The sequence below is a fragment of the Trichoplusia ni genome, chromosome 8, assembly GCF_003590095.1.
Source record: "Trichoplusia ni isolate ovarian cell line Hi5 chromosome 8, tn1, whole genome shotgun sequence".
NCBI lineage: Eukaryota > Metazoa > Arthropoda > Insecta > Lepidoptera > Noctuidae > Trichoplusia > Trichoplusia ni.
The window spans coordinates 14,925,702-14,947,845 of NC_039485.1; the positions used below are offsets into that span (position 1 = coordinate 14,925,702).

Below are 22,144 nucleotides of genomic sequence, written 5' to 3' on the forward strand. Positions count from 1 at the left end.
TTGCTAAGTTTACAAAATGAATTTTACTGCGACTAAATAATTAGTGTCACCTTCATCTTAAACCACCATATAAATAAATCAATATCTACTGCCCTTGATAAATAATGATGAAACAACTTTTTGGCTTTTCCGTTCTCCGAAGAGGCCAAACTCTTTACAAGGTATCGGAAAAAGCGTTAGGTCGTTGATAATTGCTTTATTTTTGTGTTGTAGTTTTAAGCTCTATGTAATTTATTGGTTGCTAAGCGACAAAGTTCTTAAATAAAAAGAAAAAAAACTACGTGATGTCACAAACGTCAACTAGACATGCAGATTAAACTTGAAATTGAAGAACAACTGTAGAAGCTGTGAAAGCAGAACTGTATGTACTGGAATCCGGAGAATACGAGGGGTGTTCGTTGTATTGAGCCCACTCAATAACACTATAACTGGGTTATCTATTAAAATAACAGATTTTTGAATTTTAATGTAAGAAATGGTTAAGGTTACTTGTCTTGTCAAACATGTATTACCATTAAGAGAATGAAATTGAAATTGAAGATAAAAGGTGTCCCGGCACGGCAGGTTGGTGCTCCGGCCACTGCATATTGTAGAGGTATGCATAGCAGTCGGAGGGCAGGCTGCGGCGCGTGTTCCGCGGGGGCCTCCACTCGCTCGCCTTTGTCTCGTCCCCGCAAACTTGCCATAAATGTTAATATGGGATCTTCTCACATTTGAATATCTATTTCTTCGCGAGGCCGGTTCGTTAACGCGGCCTTGAATTTTAAATTTTATCGCCGCACCGGGAGCGCCGCAGATGAGGTGCGCGCCTACGTGATCTCCCCGAGAAAATAACCGAGGGAAACTTCTTTTTGTTTGTCTCCTTTATTTTTTGTAAAGTGAAATAGATGATTTTGGGAAACTTAGAGTATGGTGCCACAAAAGTTTGCTAAATAGCGTCTTTGAACAGTCAGAATTTTGTTAAAAAAATGTGTTTTTCAACCTACTTCAAATACGAGGAAGTTCTTCAATCGTGTACCTATATTCCGTTTCTTTTTTATGTTTATGAAAATCAGGAGTTCCGACTGGCTAAACCAATCTTGTAATTTTTTTTTATTGAACTTGAATAAGCTGTCATATGGCTCATGTAGCGTGAATTTGTTCCGATCAATTTCACGAAGTTCGGCTCAGTAGTAGTAGTATTCGAAGTCGGTTAATGTTATTGTTGTTAAAAATATTATTAACAATGATTTGTAACCTGATTTTACTCGTACTCGAATCATCCATGCGAACTTATAATGTAGTGGTTAATTAGATGTCTCACAATGGATAACACTTGAGCCATTCGTAACTACGAATCCGGTACAGCGCGCTTAATTACTAATTTTCTTGTTTCTGTTTCGTAACTGTCACGTCGGGAGTCACACATGTACATTGTACCAGGGAAACGTACTGACGTGAAAAGCTCTTCAACTCCTGATTAAAGTTACGAGAAATAGCGATATTCTCTTAGCAATATTCTAACTAGTAGTCTTTCTACTTCATTTATTTTGTAGGTTAATAAAACTTTATCTGAATATAATTCGCAAGTGCCTGACATTAAAAAAAAGTTACATAAATTTTAGAGCGCGTTACTTGTCTGTCTATATTTTAACAACGTTCGCAGGTCCATTAGCCGGCAAGCGCGGCGGCTGTTCGTTGTCGCGAGTCGGTGACGATCGGAAAGTTTAGCTGCGAGCATTTTAATGCGCCCCCACCTCCCTGTCTGACCCTCAATTATTGAAAATGCATTTCTGTCCGCGCCCTGCGCCCGCTGCACCATGCCAACGCCACATTGCAAATGCACATTTTAAACTGCACCTGATTGCAGAGTCGTGTTACTATCCACGGCTAAAAGTCGTCCTGTCGCTTTATTTAAACCGAAAATTGACTTTATTATAGGAGCCGGTTATAACTCGGAGAGCACGTCAGAGCGACGCGCTGATTGTTTTATCGAAACAATAAAGACTTTCACTAATGGTATATCAGATGTACAGCGTTAGGCTTCTGGTTGTTTTCATTTGCATGAGTGAGTTTTGCAACTATTTACAGAAAATAGAGTGTTTGCTCCCTACAAATATAGGTCAGCACTATCACAAAATACATGGGTATAGTGGGTAGAAACCATGTATTTGAGACAAAAAAACAGTCTTGACTTAGCTGCTTAGGTGTAACATCATCGAAAAAATAGATCCAATTTAAACCCAAGAAAATATGTATATTAGATTTCCCAAACCTATATCTAGTAATAGATATCAAATAAAGTCCAAATTTACCAAATCTTAAAAAACATATTTTAAAATTATTTTAAAAAAGAAGAGACAAAACCTTGAAACAAACTTATTTGTAGATCTTTATCATTTTTCATTCTTAATTAAATAAAACTGTTCCAAATCGATTACAAAACGGCATGTTAAAATAAATCATCATCATAGTAATGGATCGAACGAGTCCTAAAGCGAGAGGCCCCCTTTCATCGGGTACTAAGTGACGAACGGTGTACACAATTTCGGGCGTCCGTTTTAATTGTAAGTTCGGAACGACCACCGTCCGCAATGCAATTTTAGCTTCCACATTTTCCGTTAGAAATGTATTTGCTCTCACGAGATCCCCTTTTAGAACTTTTTTAAATACCTTCCTGAATTTTGGACTTGAGTTTTGATTTTTAAGCAGAATATGAGCTTGCTTTTTCGTAGGAATTTTTGGATTGAATAGAATTTGCGACATAATCGCAAATTCTTTTCTTTTCATAACTATTGGTATACTAAACTTAATAGACTGTCTTTAACTTAGGTTTCAGCGAAATATTCTGATTCCTTATGATACCCGTGCTTCACTTGTATATTCATAAATTTTACAGCAGTGTCAATAAAGTCCATTGCTATAAAAGCTGTGTGGGAGGTCGGGAGTCCGGCCGCGCCCGGCCGCGGCGCGTGGCGGCCGTCAGTCGCTTCCGCAAACTGCGTGTAGCAAACATCGGCGCCGCTAGTCGTAGCCGGTTTACTGTCGCCTAGAGGGAAACTACGATTCCTCTGAGCGAGAGTATCTGCTCCTCAACTTTATGTTCATTTTATCTTTTCGGCTGTATTGCGAAGCGGGGACTTCGGCAAAGGCCCTCTAGGGCTCCGTTAACGCCGGCCGGCCCTATCACCTCCGACTTCAACACTTTTTTACACGCCTCTATTCAAATATTAATATGCGACCTCCATTCCGTAGTTGTCTCCTAAGTTAAATTTTATTCTTACGACAGGTTTATTACGAGCTTCGCCTACTTTAAATATCACAGAATATTAAGTACTTGGTTGTTATTATAAGTAATTACTTTTGACTTACCCGATTCGAAACTATCCATGCTCTCTGATTTAATGTCAGCCACATCTGAAACAATAGTAGTCAATTATGTGTACTTCGTTTTATATTGGAGTCATTAAAATAGAAATAACTGAAAGAAAACGTTCTTAAGGACCAGTTACAATAACGTGATTTATTGTAGTATAAACTTAAGTTATTTTATTTTCCTCTTTTAAGGTAATTATTGATAATCAATGGTAGTTTTATAATACTAATTGATTGATTGTAAAATTGATCGTAGCAAAAAATAACGATACTTATTTACAAACACCACCTAAAACTCGATCACCATTACACGCATACCACCTATAAATCCAAAAATCATTGATAGAAAATTCGTTTAAATACACCTCACACCTGCAAAGATTCTCATAAAAGTAAATTTCGGGTGTTATAGAAGTTTAAAAAGATTTTGTTTCAGTTAGAGGGTGGCAACACTGGCCACCGCAGGGAAGTTGGCGTGCAGTGCCCGAGGCGCGGTCCGCGGTCGAGAGCTCTAATCCACTTTGGCGCCGTATCGAGTGCCGGTATCCCACCCGAGACACTTTTGCCTCTGTTTTAAATTTGGATAGGTGATCCAGTTTAAAGTTCCTCTCTAATTTTCTAGTGTAGTCCCTTCGAATGTTTTGCGAATGCGAATGGTATTGGAATCACTGAATGTGGTTTTTCGATTTCTGTTTATACCATACTATTAGAGAAACTTTTTTACTGATAAACTCATTTAGAAAATAATTGAAATTTCAGAGATTGCTCTACTTGGAAAAAAAATTTTTGATGCCAAAACAGATGGACATAACAATTATGTAAAAATTTGATCTGTATTAAATTATATCTTGACTAAAAATGTAACCATATACAACGTTATATAAATTATGAATTTTACATAAGAACTAAGTAGATATCCGGAGTCCGGTCAGCCGGTCCGTCCCTAGCTGTGTCCGGCCCGGGGGACTTCGTTACTGTCGAGTGCCGAGCTATGCAACCGCTTTCACGATGACCCCGCCCTGGACTAAGGAACAAAACGAACTACGAACAAGTCAGGTCAATGTGACAACTTGATGAATGCAATTCAGGGACGTTGACGGGACCAATTCACGTTCAAAGTTTTCTACACTAGTTTTTGCCGTTGCGTTGCTTGCTTTTAAGTAATATATGTTATGAAGTTCTAAAATAAAAGACACAGTTAAACGCTTACGGTATAAACACGGTTTTATAGATCTTCGTTACAAATCTATGAAACAGTGTTTCTCATAGCTTTCTTTGAAACTCTCCAGTGACATAATCGCGAGCTCGTTCACAATTTAATCAAGTCGTCAGTGTAATGTTAACATAATGGCACTAAAAGTAGTATGTCAGCTAAGTAAGTAGATAATAGAGGCGAGCACGGGGGTGCTTGCAACATTAATGGGCAGAGGCGCCGCTCACCGCCGCGATTGGATCTTGTGAATTAGTAAGGGCATGCGGGACGCCGACTCCTTGCCGATGCTAAATTAATCTCCGTGAGAGTGTGTAACTTGCACTAAGTGTCCCCGCGCTCCGCACTCTAATTGATCGATTAGCTTATTATTGTGACGTGCGGTTAATTCGAGCGGAGCTTGTATTCATTAACACACCTAATGGAATCATTTGGGTCCGATGACCTTATGATTGTTATGATAAGTATAGTTATAGGAATTTTATATTTAGCAAAAAAAATACATATAATATTTTACTTATGTGTTCGACTGCAAAAAATGTTTCATAACAGATAATATGTAGTAGTAATTGATTTCAATCTGCCGACTGACTGTTAACATACCAATGCTGCAAATCATAAAAGTCATGCTACCATCGATCAGACATAAGTGAGTATGAGTGAGAACCGCGATGTGTAGTGGGTCACGTCGTTAGTCGTCAGCGACACCGTGAGCGCAAGATATTAATACATCCCGGCGGAGTGGGCGCGGCCGGGCGGTCGGAGGCTCTAAGGCTGCCGCTAGATTTCCCGTGGGGGCACGTTAATTTTCTGCCGCCTTGAGCATAGTGCCCCCCGGGGGCGCGCTACCTTTCGCGTAGCCATTCAGACTGAAGGTGTTATTCCGGTAACGCCGCGGACTGATGCCGATATGCCCCTCAAGAGAAAACTTTTTCACGTAGCACTGAATAAGAATAACAAACGCATGCAATAGTTCGTGACCTTTGTTTGTCTAACGCCATTTGTTTATTTATCACAATAAAATGCTCGAGCCGTGGCCATTTACAGTAAATTAAAATATATAAAGGTAAAAAAAAGAAAACTTAGTATAAAAGCAAAGAAAAAATCGCTTTTTCAATAGGTCAACCTCTCCTAAACAGATATTTGCGGTTTTCTTGAAAGTTACCAAAGTTTTATTCGAGACAAATGCACCAAATAAAAAACAAACAAATGTACCTACTTTATTAATACCTATCGATAATCAAGAGGCACTTCGTATTCCTAATTAGGCACAGTAATGTCCCTGTGTCCCAGCCAGGAGCCCTTTATTTCCCGAAGGGTTGCGCAAAAATGTATACCTATCACACAGGCACACTAAGATTTCGGGAGCGATTACTTATAATATCATAGTTTATGTGAGCAAAACGAGATTATTCAAGTTATTTAAATTAAGATTATGTAGATACTGTATTAAAGACTAAAGCTTGAAGCTTGAGAGCTACGGGTAAATTCTTTTTCACGACGATTTACAACAACAAAAATTGTTACACAAACAACCTGACTGTAACCTACCTGACTCACTGATAATGTAAAATTGATAGCAATAAAATATTGCATTAAAACTTTGTTTTTTAAATCAATGGCACGTGTAAAATATGCAGAAACTCTTAGTTTGTAGTACATCATTAAAAGTTTCACCAACAGGTTTGTGTACGTAACAATGCGTTGACATAAAACTTTTGCTTTCACGGGCAATGGAAAACAATTCACTTTTTTAATACATCGTAAAGATTAGTTTCATTACATGTATCACTATGCACATAAGACTCTATAGGATGTCAAAAATCTTTATAAACCAAATTATTATTTTAAATCTTTATCATCAAATATTTAAAAGTACTAAAGTTACACACAGTACGTTTCATAGAGCATAATCGATGTCGGATGTCAATTCACGAAAAGTTAACCCTCAACGGAAAATGTTTTATACATGAAAAGATTACCAAAAAATATTTTTATAATAAAACTGAAATATAGGTATGTGTAGTGCCCGGGGGAGGTAGAGCGGCAATCAGTTCGTCTGCCCCGGGAGGCTGCATTAATCACGATCCGCCGCCGCCGCGCCCGTGCCGCGCCCGCGCCGCGCCGAGCCGACGCGTACTACACAATACACACAAGCCGCTAAACTGCACTAATTGCTATTTAGAACCTGCTGGACACCTAATTTATCGGTGATTGGTCGTGGAATTATAATGATTTTTCGACCATTTTTTTTCGTTGTCTTGGTAACATATAACTCTTTCCGTTATCTTAAAGAGACCAGTTTAATTAATGAGGACAGAAATGGTAAAACTATATAACTATCCATGTATAATACTGTCGTGTAGGTGTACAGTTTCACACAGGTACATTCTGTAAGTGTGTGCGAGGCCGGGTCGAGGAGTATTCCCAGGAGACGGAAGGAAGTGTGGCCGGAGAACGCCACCTGGGACCCGGGCACGGGCCGGGGGAGGCACAAGTAACAGACGTAAACGATGAATGCTTTTGTATCATCAACGGAGAGAGTAACAACTTGGCCGATGACAAAACGATATCCACGATGTGGATTAAAATCTTGCCCCCTGTGTAAACAACAAACACTTTTAGTAATTAAGCATTGAAACAACGAGCTCAGGTCGCGGGTCATCCCCTCGTGGCTGTTGATAATATCTAAATGCCTAATGGCTGCTGGGCCTGTGACGAATGTATCGGGGCTCACCCCGCGCCACCCCGCGCCCGCCCGCTCCTCCACTATGTGATAATTCCAAACGCTGCGGCCGCGCCACCTGGGATCATACAGAGCCGCACTCTAATCACGCGCCTCATTTTTATTTAATGATTATTCTTTTATTCTACTCAATAAACGGCATTTTCATTTTGCTTTTATTGCTGTTAATTTCATCGATAACATTGAGCTCAGATGGGTTTGAATAATTCCAATTTCTGCGTAACAAGTTAATCATAAATGTCTAGAATTCGGGTTTAACTTTGCGAACAATTTGGGATTGTTGACACAACAGCAGCGAGGCACGCGGCGCGGTGTCGCCGGCACGCGCCTCGGCGCCGCGTGGCATTCCGAATGCACCCCCGTTGTCGAACATCGGCATTTAATTAGCCACATGCCGGCCGAGAAACCGTCCTATAACAGGCCAACATAACTCGCATTGTTGACCGTCTAACTTGACAAAATAACTAACTGTGTAACCCAACATCAAAACGTTTCAAAATTCATCTACATCATCGAGTAATTATGATCGAATAATTGTGACTCTACAAAAATATCTAAGAAGGATGTATTCCGGATATGTGTGCATATGCACTGGCAATATGTGAGTGCATTTACACTTCAAGTCTGAAATACCAGTGGAAGTCGGATTCAGTTAAAAATATGGTGTCGTGTGGAGTGCGGTCCCTGCGGCAGTGTCCCACGGGAGCGAGCCCGCGCGCCCAACTTCGGGCTCAGCGGCGGCGCCCCCGCGAGCCTCGTCCCGCCCCCCGCGCCCCGCGCTCCACCCCTCACCCCCGCAGAGAATACATTTGCGCAACACGAGTGTTGGCCTAACAACGACTGCGACACCGGGAACCACTCACTGGGAAAAATTACTCATTTTCCGATTCTGCCTGCCGGAGATAGTTGGCGTCTTTAATAAAACAAAGCCTCAAGCAACAGAACTGTTTATCCCTTCATGTTCCTGTTTCAAATATTTTTCCAGTTTCATAACACACCGTAAAGGATTTGCCGTACCTTTGAACAATGAGTAATTTACTTATTATTTCCAAGGGTGCCGAGGAGGAAGGGCCCATTGTTTGTCACACGTTAGTTTTCTTATTATTCGATTGTTTTACCTGAATGTATAGCTACATAACGTGCAAATTGCATCCATAGAATAGTGCAAGTCTCAAACATTGCCGTTTCCCTTAAATAGAATATTGCTTTGTTTATTGTTTTCTAAATATAAATCTCGTCTGTGCCCGAAGCCTGCCAGCACTAAGTACGTATTGTAAAACAAGTAATAACGCAGAATTTGTACTGTCACACTTTTCTTGATTACAGATAAGGACAGAAAATTCAAAGTTGTATAGGTAATTCCCGGCCCTTCCTACAAAGACTTTCTTACGACTAGGTACGTAAAATAAAAGCTAAATTATCGGGGTGGTATAAAATTAAAACGTCAACGCCGCGGTATGGCCCACTGTTTTAAAAACTTCTAAGTCATAAAAGATAAAGTGAAGGTAGCGTCGGTCGATGATGGGGCGCGGTGGCCAATTTATTTATAATCTCTGGTGCAGAATTGGCTACGAATTAGCATGTAAATATTTGAGGTCCAAGGAGCCGGGTGGAGATTTATCGCGAATGGCGCGAGATAAGCGAGGACGATGTCGTAAAGCACGGGCGGGGACTCGCCGCGGCGCACCACACCCTTTGACGAAGTTGTAAAAAGAGCATTAAACCGCAGTAAAAACGCATCGGCCGCGGCAACCGCCTCAACCGCGTGAGCGATGCTGGGCCCGAGTCTTACTTTACTGGCCTTCTTATGAATTTCAATGAGATTTAGTCGTAATGAACCCCGCTCAGAGGTCTTTGCGATATTAAATAGTGTACTCTTATCTTAACTCCGAAAAGTTCGAGATAAATTATTCATTATTTACTCACATTAAATCTTTATCGTATCTTATATAACAGAAATAAATTCAGTCCTTATTTTATAATAATCTCTACATACTTTGCCATGATTATTAAGTATTAAACTTACAACAGTTCTCATAATGTATTAAAAACTTGTCAATGAGAGGGAAAAAGGTTATAATATCTCACCTGGCACATCTTCAGACTCGTAGAGTTCAGCCTTCGTGTTATTGGTTTCTTCTTGCTCACCGGCTGCAACAATATTAAATGACAATAAAATAAAATAAAATTATTGTGCGCCTAGAGTACGTACGAAGAATTACGTAAAAGTTTGATACCTGAATTTCTTGAATTGTGACTAAAAGGAGTAAGTACTTATATTTTTCAAGGGTCGACTTTTTTTGATATTCTCATGAAATTTAGAATAATAGTTAACAGAACTAACCAAATTGAACGAGCACTTTTGTGTATAGTGTAGACACACCCTCTAGAGTAGAAGATCAAACTAAAATTCGCTGTTGTTCTTTATTAAGATACGCTCACTGTACAAGGAAAAGTGACAAGTTTTTTGGCTCATTTGTTCAACACACGTCCACGGAGCGTGTCGGGTGCGTGGGTTGGGTGCCCGACGAGTACATGTGTCGGAGGAGAACGAGCCACTTGACGACAAACGCTACCAAACTTCTAATTCCCTAAGCTTAGACATTTTTTTATCAAGCAAGCTTCAAACTATCTTTCCACCTCAAGTTTTTTTAGTAAGTACTGTTATTTCTAAGATTGATTGATATTTACAATATTGTTTTAAAAAAAAAGAAAACACAGAATTTGATTTGATCTTATTTAAAATGTACAAAATCAGGCCGCACATCGTTCGATCTTTCTGAATTCTAATGTGAACCATTCATTATACATGTACTCAACAATCATAAAACCCTTCGCGTCGAGCGACGAGCGACGTATCCGTCACCTGGGGCCGCGTATGACAAGCCGAAAGTAAAGACGATAATGTAAATGCATCGAACTCGAGTATTTTTCTACGTTTTTCACAATTTAAGGGACGACTGATGTCTTAGAGAGTGAAGAGACTTCAAACAAATAGGTCTTTTGAGCATCACAATGTTCGAGAATCGCTGTTTAGAATTTTAAGTGATCTGCGGCTCAGCGGGCGGCTGACTAATCTGACGATGGATGGGACTCGATAAACGCGACCAGTGAATAGTGCGGAGCTTCAAATGCATCTGACACGTGACTAACTGCTGGGTGCGGACGCTTCCACTACTAACTATAAATTATTTGCATGTGTGCCAACTGCGTATAAAATTCATTTTACTAAGCTATTACATGTTTATAGAGATAGGTCATTACTGTATTAACCGTAGGGAATAAATGTTTATTTTAATAAGTATTTCTCTAGAGGCCTTATAGCAGTGAACGTATGAGAATTCATTACAGATAGCAAATATTACAAACAGTAATTAACTTTGGATCATCATTCACACATGACTTTGTAAATAATGGATCAGGAGTCATTTTCGAAGCAGAAATTTGGTAATGATTGCGAAATAAAAATAACGAGGACTAAAAATAAGTAATGATTTCGTCATAATTACATTATACATATAATTTCGTCATTATACATATAATTTAGTTATCGAGGTTACGATAAAAAACATACTTCAGCCAAAAACGCCAATAAGCTACCTGATAACTTAATGCCTAATTTCAGAATTGATACTTCGCATGCTCGGCACCCCTGCACAGTGTCGTGTGTCATTCGCAGACGGACATCGTGTTGCACCCAATGCGGCGCTCATACGTCATCCGTTATCTGTGCCCCTACGTCAGTGTCAGCTGAAACTGCACGCACTTGCCATATCCTGGTGCCGCTTCGACGAACGTTCTGCTCGTGTACTCATTTCGAGTTGGACGTATGCATCAACTGTTAACCCGGACATGTAGTCTATCATCTTTATCTGTTCGATTTAAACGTGTTCATTATGTTTTAGCACAGCGCGGGATAATATCGAAACGATTAGTGCTAGTTACAAACTTCACCAGTTACAAAGTGTTTTTATCTTACTCTTAATATACATAATTTATGTACACAAGTAGCGTGTCACGTTGTTTGTCCGCGATGGATTCCTACTTTCCGGATTTCAATCAAACCAATAATTTATGACAGCAACAACGTTCATATCCTCGATCCTCATAAGCATTTGTTTTATAACGGCAACAGTGTCCAGCTATCATGAGATACAGCCTGGTGATGGTCCGATGCAGAGTCAGACGGACAAACAGCGGAGCCTCACAACATTTCTGTTATTACTCTTCAGGTACGGAACCATAAAAATTTATACGAAGCTCAATAAGGAAAGGTATATATTCTTTGAAATTGTACTGCTGGAAAAACACTAATCATTCAACCTTTAATATTCATATGCCATCTAATATATAAAATTCCCGTGTCACGATGTTAGTTACCGTACTCCTCCGAAACGGCTTAACCGATTTTTACCAAATTCTATAACCGTATTCAGTAGGTCTGAGAATAGAACAACATCTAAGTGATAAGGATTGCTCAAACTAAAAATATTTTATTTTTGGATGGAATTCTTTGTTTTTTTTTTTATAATGTGGCATTAAAAATACATACAACTAGAAAAAAAAATCGGCAAAACAACTTTTGCTGGGTCAGCTAGTATTCATATATAATATGCCTACCTTCAAAATTATCGTCAGCATTGGCGTCATCATTGTCATCGTCTTTTTTTTCCTCGTTACTGCCTTCCTCTTGCTGCTCTCCATCTTCACCCACATCTTCATCACCCTCGAGTCCTGGTTCACTAGATATTCTCTTACGTCCATCAGCTGCAGTACCATCTTCATTCCATTCCTCTTCTTCCGCTAAAAACAAACGATTGTATCAAATATTTGTCTTCATGCATATTAGTATGGGATGTCCTTTTATTAAATTAAAAAAATCTTCCATTGAAACTAGGCTCGTTAGTAGCACTTTTTGTAGTAGCAAATTTACAATATACTGCACTTTGATCACCAAGTGATACCACGTTGAAATGCTTTAATTTTCCTAAAGCAACATCAATACAACACCTGCTATTAGAACAAAATGCTGTTAGTATGAACCCAGGTAATCGTCTATAAGGCGCAACTATGGGTTTGAGTGAGATAATTGGCACCTTTTGTCGCTTTATCGCAACATACCTTTAACCTTTTTGGTACAGAACCTTTTAACAGTTTGCTGTCGCTGGTAGCTGCCATTAACTTACATTTGTGTTAGTGCCCAATTTCAAACTAATAGTCGTTTTGACAATTTCGGGGGATTTTCTTGTTTTGTGACGATATTGTACGCTTTGCAATAATAGCTAAGCATTGAGCGGACACCGGGTGGGAAACCTGCTACACGTTGCTCTATCTACAATTATGGTAATCTTATAGTGTATCTCCAATTTCAGTAAACGACTCGGGTGATAGTAATGATAATGTTAAAACAAGACCCACCGAAATACTATTACGGGATTTCGTAACAAACTGAGTATGTCATATATTTTAATTTGGAGAAAGTTTACAGAGCTGACCTGGAAGATCGTTGAGCTAGAATTTTCTTTTTTCTTTCTAAACTGTTTAAGAGAAGTTACGCATCAATGTGTTAAATATTATACACGGTGATTTTTTAGTCGTCTTACAAAAGCAGCCCCATTCATGTATCCGACGTAAAATACCCCTAGGCGCGATTATTATTTTTTTATCATCAACTAAAATAATAATTACGAAGAAAAATTAAACAAGAGAAATTTGAAATATCCACCTCCCCGCACCCCTCACCATTGTTACAAGGCTCGGACTCTAAAAAACTACGAATTGCATCATAATATTAAATAAAAATTGCATTTTAAATTTATTCAAATCTCATAAATACCTATTTTTTTATCATGAACGTGTTCTAGTCATTGGATACATGAACTTTGTAAGACGACTAAAAAATCACGGTGTGTATAGGAGCTTAAAAAAAATTTTCTTTTTGTTTGTCTAATTCAGTTGACTCTACTTTTCTAGTCAATGTTTAGGTTCTGAGTAAACATTACTTACGAATCGAATTGTTTTTTCTTTAAGTTTAAACAACAATACGTAAATTGACAATAGTGAAAAGGAATTAGTTCGTCGGCATAATTAGCAGGGCATCATGGCAGTGGCAGGGAAATGGCGTGATTGCGCCCCGTCGAGCCGAGCCGCACCCCGCGCTCGACACACAACACTCCGAATTATACAATTAAACTCAAAGCTGTGGACATTACTGAAAAATTCACGCTCCCGGTTTGTTTTAAATAAAACTATTTTAAGCACGGAATAGGGGAGTTCCTTATACGGGATTGAGACACAAGGCGATAACATATATGTAGAATGAAAAGTTACGATTGTAGTAGATAGATAGTAAGATTGTAGTAGTACTCAAGCCTGAAGAGGCATGTGCCCATGAGTAGGACGTATGGTAGACTGACACAATTATATTACATTATAAATATTAGATTGTACCAAATATTATTTAGGCAATACAAAGACCCAAGTGATACGGAGTCATAACATAAATAAATCAGTTCAGTACGTTCATATTTAGATGAGCTGAGGCTAGAGAAGCGTAGTTGCGGTCCCTGGGGACCCAGCCCGGCCTTCTGGCTCGGGGGAATGTCCATCGATTCATCAAAAGCAGGCCAGAGGCAAAATCCTAGCAATGCCACGGAACCCGCACCACCCCCGACGCTGTGCTACCCACTACATACTACCTACCAAATATTTGATGCTGTATTGTCATATATATCTAGATATTCGAGATATTAATGTGTAGCACATTCCTTGAGTTTTGTGCAGAAATAAAATTTTAATGCTAAATATTTTGGTACAGACACAGTTGATTGTTACTGTTTTGTTTGAGTTTTGAATTTTCTGGTTAGAGATGAGTAGAAGAAATCCTAAAATGTGTTACTGCAGTTACTATTCTCGTCCTTTTTTTAACCGATTACAAAAAGGAGGAGGATTCTCCATTCATCTGTATTTTTTCTTTTCATTTTTGTTACTCCAAAATTTCGAAATGAATGTACAATTTTGTTTATACTTTTTCTTGTAAGTTGAAAGGACACATCAAAATGAATCATTCATAAAGTTTGCCTCAGTAGCTTTTTAAGTCTATTGTACGATTTTACTCTACTATTTTTCTGAACTAAGAATAAAATTATAAAACACGTTTTCTATTATGAATGTTTGCCAACATATTCATATAGAATAGCGAGGCATGTCGGGCACAGAACCGTCTTAGCACCATCGCGATAGCCCATCATAACTCGAGCTCGCAATGTGCCGCGCGGGAACCATTCAGCACCAAGGAGGCGCCGCGCCGCGCCGATACTGCCGCCAATTCAATTTTCTTACTAACCGTATTGCTATTGCTTATTACAGCTTCCCACAGTACTCCAAATGGCTAAAAAGTTTCTGATTCAGTTTATTTGAACTCAAAATATATGCAAAATAAAAATAAAACTTCAATGCTTCTTTAAAATTAATATTTGTGTTGTGTATGCGGAAATATTTCCCGGAGGATTAAGCAGGGGTGCTGAGGCGGTGGTGATGTTACTACTTTTACCTTATAAAGCCGGAGTAAAACAAAAGCTTATGTTTATATTTAAGCTTCACGTTATACCGAAATTATATCATTAATCTACTATTAAAAAAAAAATGTTCAGCTCATTCTCATCCAAAAACAAACATTAATTGTTATTAATCCTCCTTTTTATGAAGACGAGAACGTTTTTAATTGTTAGACTTCTTTTGAGTGTTTCAATAATACAGCGAAAACAAAACGATTTCAAAGGACATATGACGTTGAACTCCTTTAATGAAATCTTAATTTTAATTTCGAACGGTGTTAGGCAATACTTTTCATGACGTAGGGAAATAGTTTCACTCGAAGTAAAGCCTCTACAAACGGCACTACATTAGTAGGTACCACACCTAATAATTTTGATTAAGTACTCGGGGAGCACAAAGGAATAATAACAATCCCATCTCGGCGTAAGTCATTGTAGTTTCGCTCAGTTGTATATCCTTGGAAACTGTAATTTTAATGTGTTCGGAGGCGTCGGTATGATGTCGAGTGGGAATAGCTGAGTAGCTGAGGTCCCTGAGGTGGTCGCCGCCCGGCGCCGGCCGGCCAGGAGCTGTCCTACCCGACGAGCGCCGAGCGCCGAGCGACGCTACATCGTTAACTAATGTACACCCAACATCTACAATGTATACTTACTATTTTATGTATTATGCATGTCTGTTTCCGTAATCGAAATATCTGAATGTCCGACCAGCGTTTTTGAACAGAGAATAATCAGCTGAAAGACTCAAGTTTTAGTTCAAATGTAAAAAAAAATGTGAGCGCTGATGCGCGATTTAGATTGAGAGTGGAGATAGTACCGGATAATAAGTACAAAAAATACGAATCGGGTATTCCATTTCTTGTCAAAATCTTATGAAATCTTTAAATAAATGAAATTGTTACAATAGAAGTGAAGTGAAGATAGGTAAGGGTTAGCTATCAATTAAAAGTCGAACGTCTCAGCTGGTGTTTTCCTTGGAGAGCGAGGCTTGCGGAGCGCGGGCGGCGGGGCGGGGGCGCAGTCCCCTGGGAGCAGGCGGCACGCGGCTGCCTGGGCCAGGCCTCGCGGGACGCCGCGTGGGCGGCGGGCGAGAACTTCGCTTCCACTGGGACTTGGCCCCCACTACCCACCACCTAGTCCCCGCTCGCTGCTCACAACGACGCCACCGTGATATTTTTAACAGATACTGTTATGCGCGACTCTCACAAAATTGTTAGTAAGCCACGTGAGTACAGTCAACTTCATTCTGATTCCAGAGCGTTTAGATAATTTTATATCGAATGAGAATGGAATCCGGTCAAGTGCGAGTCGAACTCACGACACGAAGGGCGACATTCTTATAGGCTTAAATATCTATGAAGTGCATACAGGCAACAAATTTATGACTCCACTGATGCCACCGATTAGATAACGAAATAGCCACGATCTTAATTTTTAGTATTTGTATGTGTAGACAGCGGAACTACATAATCTGCGAAAACTTAAACTGTCTAGTCTAGCTATCACAGTTCAAGAGATGCAGACTGGCGACGAATGGATGAACAGACAGCAGAGCCTTCCTTTCTGTTTGCACTCTTTGGGTACAAAACCCGAAAAAATTTACACATAACATTAAAATGGACGGGAATAAAGCTTGAGTTGTCATAACAGTATACATTCGAAAAATGTAAGCTCAGGTCATGATTAAATATCGAAACCGGAAAAAAGCCTGTATTCTTTCATAATTATTAGATATCAAATCGCTCATCGGAATCTTATAGTTTTAACAAATTTACTTTTTATCAATACTTAACAGTTAATTTAAAGTTGGCCTTCTTTAGCGTTTCTACTGTTTATGGTATGCTGACAAACAGTGATCACATCACATAATATCCACAGACAAGGCATTATACAGAGCGACTTTTCTCATTACGTAACCAAGGATTGTTTATAAATTAAGACTTTGTGTCACTAAAGCCCTAAGTCTTAATCATTTAAAGATGTATCCAATACGTTAAGCTCACAATAATATTATTTTTACAACTCAAATTTCGAAGCAGGACGAGCTTACGATACACGTGATTATAAAAATACTGTAAGTGAAACACACACAAAGATATTAAAAACCCACATAATGTGATCCATATTATATCCAACATTATTATTGTTACCTTTTATGGATTTTTACGCGAAACAGGTGAGTGATTTATGACAGTCGACTGGGATTTGAAAAAAGAATTCCTCGCCATGTTAACAGATTGCATTAATGTTTTACATTTTTTGTTTTACTTTTCCAATGCGCGAACTTTATTATATAAAACATAATAACAGTTTCATTTCATTTCAAACAAATTCCATGAGGAATGGAAGCGTGGTTACATAAATTACTACATCATAGAGTACGTCTAATTTAATTATGATAAGGATGTGATACTGGACACGCCAACTGTTTTATTTACAAATCTTTTTATACCATTAGTTGTTCACGACGACTTTTAAAATTGTGTTGGTATTTAGACATATCAGTTAGTTATAAGGCTTATTAGGCTAGACATCGATTAGGTATCTCACCGATCCGTTAGCTGTAGATGAGAGGTCAACATCAACATAAAACTGTTATGATATGGCTTTAGCGTATTTCCCAGTGGCACAGGGGAGGTGCGCGCCACCCAGGGGAAATTTCCCGGCGACTCTCTGCGGGGCCTCTACAAGTTTTATGGACGCGCAACACCTAGGGCTGCTACAAAACCTGGACCTACTACGAACAAAATAATAATAAAAACAGTTGAAAATTCTGTCGATGAAATCTTCACGTTTTTGGCAACCCTGTTAACATACGCTATTCTTTTATGAATTGTTTGCTTTTTTATCAATTCTTCAGTTGTTTTAATCCATATTTTCAGTCAGTATTTTAGTACTGCTCGGTAGCCCTGGCTCCCCTCACCTCACACCCTGACGAGGCCATCAACTTCTTATCGTCAAACATAACGGAGCTAAAGGCATTAACTGCAGAGGAACTGAGCCAGATTAATTTGAGCGTGATTTTAAATTCCTATTGATGATCTCTGAAGATTTCAGACTCATTTCGTATTGCTTGATAAAGGGAAATGCTTTTATTAACAATGCTTGTGCCTAAATTCGGATACTGATAATGGAGTAAAACCATATTTAAACAATTTGGTTGCACATTTTGAATCTAGTACGGAGAAACAATAAGCAAAAAGATTTCTTTCTTAGAAATTTTCTCATTTGTCACATACATTGTAATAAATTTCGCATTTTTTTTGTTCGGTACTGCGAGAATAGTTTCAAATTAACTCAAAACGTTTAACTAATCAAATAAAAGGACACAAAAAAACTTAAAAACTCATTAAAGTCACGTTCAAAATGAAGTTAGCCCCAACTGCATTAGATTAGTCTAAACAGCAGCATATATAAGCCCAGTAAAAAAGTTGACGTACAAAGCCAAATTGACTTAACCCTCTTCAAAAGGCTTACAAATACGTCCATCCAAAGCTTTTACCTCGAATAAAACATTCATACGTTTTATTGTGATCTTTACACCTTCCACCCCCGATCAATCCGTTATGTTGCCGTACATAATGTATTGCGTAATTACATATTATGCCTACGACGGCCCTCTAAATATGTAGGGAACACTGAATTTTGAATGGACTGAATCTTTAAATGAGTTGGAGATTATGGATTGGGGATATTATTTACTTTAAATGCAACAGTGTTTATGATGTAAAATAATACCAAAATACGTTATCATTTTACTAAAGATAACAACATATTTTTATTTCTCATCTCAGTCCATTTCAGATTCATATCCAATTCGTTATGTTTTTAAACGAATGAGCTTAAGGCAAATAATAATTAACACGTACACTACAATAACTTAATTGCCAGAGCCTATCTAAATCCAGACATAAGTAACGTAATCCAGTACGTATAAAACAAAATGTCCCTTACTTATCATCCATAAACAAGCAGACACATAATAGTCCTTTAAAACTGGAGCAGGTAGAAAACGACTCTGAGTAAACAATTCAAGATACAGCAATACGTTTTTATTGTATGCCTGGGACAGGGAAGGATTAACATTTTCGCTGGATGTAAAATTTTAATTCCTCCGCATGAGGGACGGTGCGCTGAAATTGACGTGTTATTGGACCCTAGCGAGGGCAGCGGCCAACCTGCCAACGGTCACAGTATATACAGATCAAATCAAAAGAAAATCGAGAACAAACAACGAAATTCACAAGTAAGTGAAACAAAAATGTTTTTTTTTTACCATACAGTAGTAAAGATACTGTTTTGTTTTTGTAGTTTGTTACTCAGTAGAGGTGGGACACGATTCATAGCTACTGCATAAGGTCATACATTGTGATTGTGTAACAGTGTAAGCAACAATGAAAACGCAACATATAGTGCTTTATACGTATAAGAACTGTAGAGCTAGTATTGCATTAGGTATCCCAGGAGCCAGCCGGAGAGTCGCAGCATCCTCGCGGTCCCCACGGGACGCATTACGAAAGTACTAGACGCCAGTAGATCGATACATAAAGTTACTACATTACATAGCTGTTAGTTCTGCAACAAATAACATTGTGTTCTCTACACGCTAAATTGTAAAGCTTGCTTATTCTGAAACATTGAACTACAATTTTAGCTTATGAATTGTCACACACAAGTTACAATGAGTCATTTTTGATGATAAATTTCTAATAACTAATATATCACTTAGAGAGAATTCATATATTGAGATTCGATCACTATAGATTTTTTTTCCGATCCTTCACTGATTCAAAAGTTCCTGAAACAGGCGTCCTTGAAATAAAACCTATTTAGTTATTATCAATAATATGCGCTTACACGTAGCACCTGTACTACGATTAGTTATTATACTCGTAATCCATCTCGACTTGTAATTCGAGGCTTTAATTTTCGATTGTAATGCCAGCTAGGCCAGCACTGCGTCAGTGATGATAGTGGATCATCAGTAAGCCGGTGTCCGTGGCAGGAGATTCATTGGCGCGCTAGCGGCAAGCGGCGACCGCGACCAGTCACTGATAAAACGTTGATATTAGGGCGCCGCGACCGCACTGGCCCGCGGAGCGTACATCAAACGGACCGCCGCCCTCTCATTGATGCCACGCTATTAATTGTTTGCCCGTACTTCCTAACTGGACGTTTATTTTATATGAATTTCACAATTTTCCTTTTTTCGTACAGTTTTGTGTTTTTTCTTAACTTGCAGGAGCCATTGTAAATATAATTAAATGCAGTTATTTTAGTACGTTATAGATTTATCCTGATAGTATATGTTAATTTTTTAAATAATTCCCCCCCCCCTTCCCAACACTCACACATTTAAAACAGGTTTTACAACCGTTTTACTCATTTTATTTGAATGGCCTCGTAGGTCCTTAACGAAACAATTGTCTTTAATGTTTTTTTACACTATAAACTATCTCTTAATCTCTTTATATCTAATGTTTGCAAATAAACTTGACAAGAGAATTTATCCAGGAGCTTTTTATAATGACGGATATTCTAATACAAAGTAATTGAACTCGATGAAAAGAAATTGATTTCGTTATTCATTCATCTCATCCTCATCTTATGACACAAGAGGAATAATTCCCGACGTCATCAAGCCATCGTTGGTAAAGCTAATAAGGCGAAAATTTGAGGAATTTATTTGAAACTTCTTTTTGATTGAGAAAAATCATTAATGTACATTTACGCATGTTAAATGGAGTTTAAGTTACATTATCATATCTCAAAAAGATCGTAGCTGTATAGTTTCATAAATTGTTATGTGACCGATGTTCATCAAAACGAGCAATATCCCCATTCATTGTAACGTTTACATGAAAAAACTTTATGATATTAAGTATGTCATATTGTGATAGTCTTACATGATGCGTACATACTTACGTAAAAAAGTTTAGAACTTCTCATTAAGTATTTTTTTTTTTACGGAAATAATCGATTGACTCTTACTATTGTAAGCCCATAAAAAAGATACATGATTAACTAGAAACTAGGGGTTGTGTAAACATCAAAACATGATATTATGAACATCTGTAAAAATCTGTTTTATAAATTGAGAGTTAGTTTAAGCAAACTGCCTATAAGTACTTAACTATAATATCTAAGTAATTTCCAAATTCCTTAATTATAACATACCTTTTACAGTAAGAATTGTGTAGTTGTGTATTTTGTATTTGAGCTCGGGAGATTGAGTTAATGCTATCTTTATTTTACTTCTTAATTAAATTATTTATTTAAGAGCTACTAGTGGCCTAACATTACGTAAATCATCTAAGTATATATTTTACAAAATAATTAAATACAAGAACAATTAGTAAGTAGCAAATAAGCAAGTTTAAAAATAATAAAACTAAGAGGAAAATAACAGGCAGGCATACAGTGGAATTGGCAGATTTTCCATCGACGAGTAAATCCAAATCAAAATACATATTTGTTTAGCTAACTTAAGATCTTTTGTGTCACTATCACAAATATTTACAACGTAAATAAGACGTTTTCAGAATATCAAATAAACTAACCTACCCTTAAAATTGATCACGCTCTTTGGTGGAATTATTGAAATGCTACAGTACGAACTATATTAACTTATTTTTCAAATGTTTTCAAGATAAAACTTACGTTTAAGAGACCTCGGCTTAGCCTGCTTCCTTCGAGACATGATCCTTCACTTTGGAAGCAAAATAAAAGCAGTATTCAATCCATTTCACTGTCAACAATCACTCTGAACTTTCTTAACACTATTACGTATGTTTATTACAAATTGGCGGTAAAGTTTATCGGGAGAGTAAAAGTGTGTGTAGTCGGGAGTCGGCCGGGGCACGTGCCGAACGCGCGGATCTCCCCGCGTACTGAACTTACTGGCGCCCAACAAGTGACAATAACAATATTGTAACCTTGCGCGCAAACTCATAAGACATGTGCTGTGCACACCAATATTTATGCCGATTTGAAAGATTTTGGAAATAGTACATTGAAAGTTTGAAAGTACATTGGTATCTCATGTTTATAGATAGTTCGTAATGGAAAGCGTTTGTTAATTTTACTTTTAACAGGTCTAGAAAAATATAGGGTATGTTATGATGGAACAAGAAATAAAAGTTTTTACGATGAAATTGTACAATTTTATGAATTTATACGACATAGTGACAGTTTTAATGTATTTTGAATTAACGCATTAGAAATTAAGGGACAAGGGTAATAAGAACGACTAATTAATTAAAAGTAGTTTTGTTTTCA

At 38.0% G+C, this 22,144-nt stretch overlaps 1 protein-coding gene across 1 annotated transcript; it reads right to left on the reverse strand.

The window, feature by feature from the left end:
* Positions 1-1,939: 1,939 nt before the first annotated feature.
* LOC113496794 (acidic leucine-rich nuclear phosphoprotein 32 family member B-like) lies at positions 1,940-21,566 on the reverse strand. Its single transcript, XM_026876117.1, has 4 exons — positions 21,527-21,566; positions 11,931-12,113; positions 9,399-9,461; positions 1,940-3,396 (listed from the first exon to the last, which is right to left on the reverse strand). Exons 1-4 carry the CDS (start codon positions 21,564-21,566, stop codon positions 3,299-3,301), a joined length of 384 nt encoding a protein of 127 aa, XP_026731918.1. The 3' UTR covers positions 1,940-3,298.
* Positions 21,567-22,144: the final 578 nt, after the last annotated feature.